General features: G+C 44.9%; 1 protein-coding gene across 1 annotated transcript in view; it reads left to right on the plus strand.

The window, feature by feature from the left end:
• Positions 1-5,984, plus strand: part of Gsap (gamma-secretase activating protein) — a 99,987-nt gene that overhangs the window by 85,278 nt on the left and 8,725 nt on the right. The window contains exons 24-25 of the mRNA XM_021162344.2: positions 2,380-2,450; positions 2,890-2,984. Coding sequence (XP_021018003.1) covers positions 2,380-2,450; positions 2,890-2,984 — 166 coding nt within the window. The remainder of the gene's footprint in view (positions 1-2,379; positions 2,451-2,889; positions 2,985-5,984) is intronic.

Genomic DNA, 5,984 nt, shown 5'->3' on the forward strand with positions numbered 1-5,984 from the left:
TTTGGAAGATTTCATTTCTTAGCTAAGAGCAAGTGATTCTCTTCAATTTATTTTAAAGTTCTACTTTTACTCTAGTCATTAGTGACTGCTTTCATATTTGAAAATCTATCGAAAGGCTTGATTAATTAATTTTGTAATTGATTAATTAATTTTGCACACAGGTATTTTGTAGGCATGTATGCCTGGTACCCACAGAGTCCAGAAGAGGGTGCCAGACACTGAACCAGGGTCCTCTGGAAGAGCAGTCAGTGCTCTTAATTGCTGAGCCATCTCTCCAGCCACAATGCTTTTATAATTTTAGTGTACTAGGAAAGATCAGGCATTGTCATAGAATGATATTCATGATAAGGGCATCAGAGCTCCTCTCTCTTCTTCTCAATAGAGCTGTAGTGAGGTGAGGTGTGCTCTCAGAACATGGTACTGACCATTGCATATCGAGAGAAATGTTCTCAGTCATTGTCTCTTTCTTCAAAAATATGTCTTTTTTCTATCTTTTTTTGGTCAACCTTATTTTTTTTTAAACAAGGCCATTTTTTAAAGCAATCTGGTAAGCGGGTCTGTATGAGTGCAGACACGCAAGGCTGCTTGGCAGTATTCTGAGATTTCACAGCAATGGTGGGATTCCTGAGGTCTGTAGTCTTCAGTAATGATCAGGAGTTACTTGCATGAAATCATCTCTAGCCAGCAAGACCTTATTCATGCATCTATCATTTTTAGAATTGCTGGTGACCAGGGCATACCTCCTTCTCCACATACCCTTGCTTCCTTAGGTCACAAGGCCTGGCTTGCTCATGTTTACCTCAGTAGCCGTGTCTGTGGTGATCATACTCAGTCTGTGTATAGTGGGACTGGGGCATTTTTTTCACACCAGGTGTAGGCAAGCAACAGGTGGCTTCAGCTCAGGATGTGACACGAAGGCCTTGAAACCAAAGTCCATTGGCTTAAAGAACCTGTCAAACTGAGGCGGCTTCCTTTGGAAGCCATCACCAACAAAGGTGATGTTAGTGCCCACCTCTTCATGCCTTTTTTTTTTTTTTCTTCTCAGAAGAATTTGAAAGCTGTGTTTCTTTTCATGAGTCTCAGTCTTTGTTGTTTGCATTTCTTAGCAAGGAGCAGTTTATACTGACTAAGTTTAGATAGCCAAACCCCTCTCTACCTGTTGTGAGCCTCTCTACCTTTTCCCTTTTTCTGGTGGTAAATGCCATGGGAAACATCTGTGGCCTGTTTGTTCATTTAGTGGCATGGTGACTGCTTGGCAATGGCTTTCTGAGCACGCAGCTCTCAGTGGTGTGTCTGAACGACTGATGAGCTGACCCCACATCTTACAGAGCCTCTGTCTGCTGATTTTAAGTTCCACCTTCTAAGTGCTGAGGGTTTCCATCCCAGCCTTCTTCCTCACTCTACCAATCACACGCAGGCTTGCACAGGACTTTGTGCTGACTCCTAGAGCCGAGAACTCTACAGATGATGCCTGTGTTGTTTCCCAACTTGCCAAGTTGCAACCAGTCATGCCTCTTGTGCCTCCCAAAGAGTGTGGCTAGGCAGTCTGTGTGGAAATATGTTGCCATAGAGCTTGATATTTTCCACAGGTAGCTTGCTTTCTGTCAGAGAATCTTGCATCACGAGGACAGTGTTTGGCTGTTTATGGGACTTCTTCCTGCCTTGCTTCCTGCTCTTAACCTACATGCTGGTGGGTGCACTGGCCCATGGTGGACAGCCTTGTGGAGACTTCCCTACTGCTAACAAACTTGTAAAATTAGAATAGGTTTCTAGATAAAGTCCTGAGGCCCAGACGAAGTCTGATTTGGGAGAGTATAGTGTGGTTTGTTGAGCACTGGTTCCAGTAAGTGACTTTTTACAGCAGCCCTGTGAATGAACTTGCCTCCATCTCACAGGAAGACATGGAGATTTGGAGAGGAGATAACTTGGTAGGGCGGCACAGCTCCACAGAGCCTGGCCCCAAAAGCCATCCTTTCCCATTGCTCCTGTATGTGACTCCAGGCTGCTCTGCCACCTTGCTTCACCCTTGCCGGTCCCAGCCCTGGCAGTGTGGCAGGCTGGCAGCTATGCCCTGACATTTGACCTTCACTGATGGGTGAGAGTCTGTCATTATGAGTGGTGGAACCAGTTAGCTGCTCAGTGGGTCCTTGCCAGCGTGCACAGAGGGTACTCTGTTATAGTGGGGGCACATTTCCAGTCTTTCCATTTTGGATTTCAGTGCCTTGGAACTATTTTCAGAAAGGCTAGTTGTATAGTGGGCCTGGCCACAGCCTGAATGCCAACTCTCATGGATGTGTAGGCCAGAGCTTCAGGGAACAGCTGGGAGGGCCTTAAGGGGAAGGGTGGGGGCTGTAGTTCATGGATCCTCTTTCCCTCTAGCTGGATCTCATTTGGTGCTTGCTGGAAACCAGTTGGAGGAGACACAGTATGCATCCGTTGGTTCTCCACCTGTACGCAAGTATTTTTCGGTCTCCGTGATCACAGTGTGCAGAGAGCTAGGAACTCTGATGAGCACCTGTTCTACCAGAGCCCTTTTGAAACCTTGGTCCACTGAAGTTCCCACCATCCCAGAACCTTCTGCCTTAGTCTTATACTCAGAATTCAAGGTCACTTCAGCTGTCCTCTGTGGCACATGGTTGAGGAGGAGGGAGAGACACACAAGCCCACTATTTCCAAGGACAGAAATTTCAATGAATATTATTTATAACTTATAAGACTACTGAGTATGGTGTGAGATTCTATGCTTTTGGCTGTTGGCTGGTCTCTCATTTGTGAGTCTTTCCCCAGGGTATAGCACTTCACAGGGATCTCTATATGTGGTACTTAGAGCCACTACTCAGGACCAATAGGGTGTTTGGCTAACATACTACTTTGTTGTTTTTAACTCAGCAATAGCCATTGCAGTGCTGCCGATTTTGAAGTCTTTCATCTCATGACCAGGATTTTGGATGCTGCTAGCAGTTTGTGTTTGCCTCTGCCTCCTGGTGAGTCTAGGGTCTCTTGTCATTTGCTGTAATAAGTTTGCTTTTCACATGGCCTCTGCACAGACAGTAGCTCTGAACTTCAGGATGGCTCCCGTGTGTCAGCAGCGGGTTGGTCTTGAAGTTGGCCTCTATTGACCAGGCCTCCCCTGACTACTAAACTCCTGTTGCCAGCTCCAGGAAGCGGTTGCAGCCAGTTCTCATGCGCATGCCTAGCTGAACTTGCATCAATGGTGTTGCTCCCGGGAACTTTCTCTGGTAGTTTCATACTTTATTGTCTGGAGAGGCTTGAAGGCAAACACCAAGGGGGAAGGGGGCTGGAGTCAAGTATTAGGGCTTCACAGCATCCTTACCACGTGTGCACAGCTACTCATGTAAGCAGTCACTTGTTAGATCAGTCCATGAGTGTGTGGAGTAACCATTTCATGCCAGGTAACGTACAAGAAATGAAAACAGTTACAAACACCAGTGGGAATGGCATACGCTGATAGACTTGGCACTATGTTGTTGTTTTTTTTTTATTGTAATAGGAAGAATCTATAACATGAGATCAACCCTTTTAACACTTCAATGTCAATACAGTATTACCTATAGGCAGGCTCTCATCTTCCGAATTGCCTCTCCTTATAGCCCATGTTCAGCAGCTGCCCCTTCCCATCTTCTTGGTCCTTGGCCCCCACATTTCTATTGTTTCTCTGAGTCTGACCATTTTAGACCATTTGTCTCTTCCATGACTACTGGCTTATTTTTACAAGACCAGTGCTCTAATCCCTGAGCTGTAAGGTCACTTATTTTAACCGCCATAATGCCTCTAGGCCCACTCATTTGTCCTGCATGACAAGACACCATTTTAAAGTGGAGTAACATTACACTGTTTGTGTATTTTCATTTTATTTACCTGTTTATCAGTGGGTGTTTATATATCTTAGCTATGACGAATTATAGTCTAATGAGCATTAGTGTACAAGTCCCTTTAATATCTCGACGCTCATTCTTTTGGACGCGCAGAATGATTGTGGGGTCGCTTTGCTGATCCTGTTTGGCTTCTGTGAGGTGGCTTGTGCTGTCCCCCAGTGGTGGGACCATTTCACTGACAGGCAACTGACCATCCACAGTGCACAAGGGCTTCTGTTTCTCCCTTCTCTCCAGCACTTACCTCTGGTTTGGTACCTGAGAGGCGGAAGGAAGGAAACAGTTCACCATAGTTTTGATTTGCGTTTTGCTGGTTAGTGATGTTGACTCTGTCTTTCCATGTAACTCTAAATTAGTCAAATGTCTTTTTCAGGGACTAGAGCTCTGTGTCTGCAGGTTTAATAAGATTGGATGGTGTCTTGCTGTTGACTTGTTTTATTATTTTTATGGCCTGGATTTGCAACCTCTCATCAGTTTTCTGCTTTATATGCATTCGCTCCTTTATTCTGTAACTCATTTTAAACTCTGCTACCTTTCTTGCTTTCCTTCACCCCCAATCCCCTGCACCCCAATCCCCTGTACCCCAATCCCCTGAACCCCATCCCCCTGCCCTGTGGAGGCTCAAGTAGCACAGGTAGTTCAGGTAGCTCAGGATGGCATCAAACTTTCGTAGCCAACAGTGGCCTTGAACTTCTGATTATCCAAGTTCTGGAATTACACGTGGGTATTTCCACGCTATACCTGGCTTTTCCTTTTCTATTAAGTGCTTATAATTCTTCATGTGACAAGAGAAGAGAGAGCGAAGCGGCACCACTGGTGTGTGTGTGTGTGTGTGTGTGTGTGTGTGTGTTTACAAGGGGTTCATATAAGCATTTATAAGGGAGATTGCTTTTCAGATCTATGGGACTAGCAAAATTTGAGTTTCATAAGTCAGACATGTAAGTAAAAAAAGGGAGTGAGGAAGTGGCAAGCAGAGTCGTTTGTTTGTTTGTATGTTTGTTTGTATGATTGTTTTTATGTTTGTTTGGTTTCGTTTGCTTGCTTGTTTGCCATCATCTCTCTCTCCCTGGCTGCAGCAAGGGCAATATCTCTGGAGGACGACAATTACTGTGATGAAACCAATGGTTAGTTTTAGCCACCCACTCTGCTCAGAGCTGACACACAGAGATGAGGCTGTAAATAGGCTACTGCCCTTGATACTGTCCTAATGAAGCACATGAAGGATTGTTGGGGTGTCACCATGTACATGACACTGGAGAAGGAATTTTGAATCTGGGAATAAGACTCGTGATCTAGTATAAATGCTTTTTCAGGAATAAGTTTTGACTTTATTAGTCTGGGAAAGAATTTCCGAGTCCATGTGAAACAGTGTTGATTAGGTAGTAATACTATAATTTGTTGTGAATTGGGGAACCCAGTGAACTCAATCTGTTTTTAGCCATTTACATCAGCTTGAGGACAACATCTGCACGTCATGTGATCCTTGGTGTTGCCAGGAATTATGAGTGACCCAGTGCTCATGACTCATATATTCAGAGAGAAAGTGCCGTGACTTCTCAGAACTCAAACTCCAGTTCACTGAGCATAATTTGTTTGACCGTGTACATCCCTGAGGACAGGCTGTGATTCTCTGTCATTCCTGCATCCAGTCAGTTGTTGAGCATGTACATGTTATCATGAGACTTTTCCTGTCCTGGCTAGTTTTATGTCAACTTGACATAAGCTAGAGTCATCTGAGAGGAGGGAACCTCAACTAAAAAATTGCTTCCCTTAGACTGGGGCATGGGCAAGCCTGTAGGGTATTTTTTTAAACAATTTTTTATTAGATATTTTCATTTACATTTCAAATGCTATCCTGAAAGTCCTCTATACCTTCCCCTTACTCTGTTCCCCAACCCACCCACTCCGGCTTCCTGGCCCTGGCGTTTCCCTGTACTGGGGCATATAAAGTTTGCAATGCCAAGGGGCCTTTCCTCCCAATGATGGCCAACTAGGCCATCTTCTGCTACATATGCAGCTAGAGACATGAGCTCTGGGGGTACTGGTTAGTTCATATTGCTGTTCCTCCTATAGGGTTACAGACCCCTTCAG

Source organism: Mus caroli, chromosome 5 (genome assembly GCF_900094665.2).
Source record: "Mus caroli chromosome 5, CAROLI_EIJ_v1.1, whole genome shotgun sequence".
Lineage (NCBI taxonomy): Eukaryota > Metazoa > Chordata > Mammalia > Rodentia > Muridae > Mus > Mus caroli.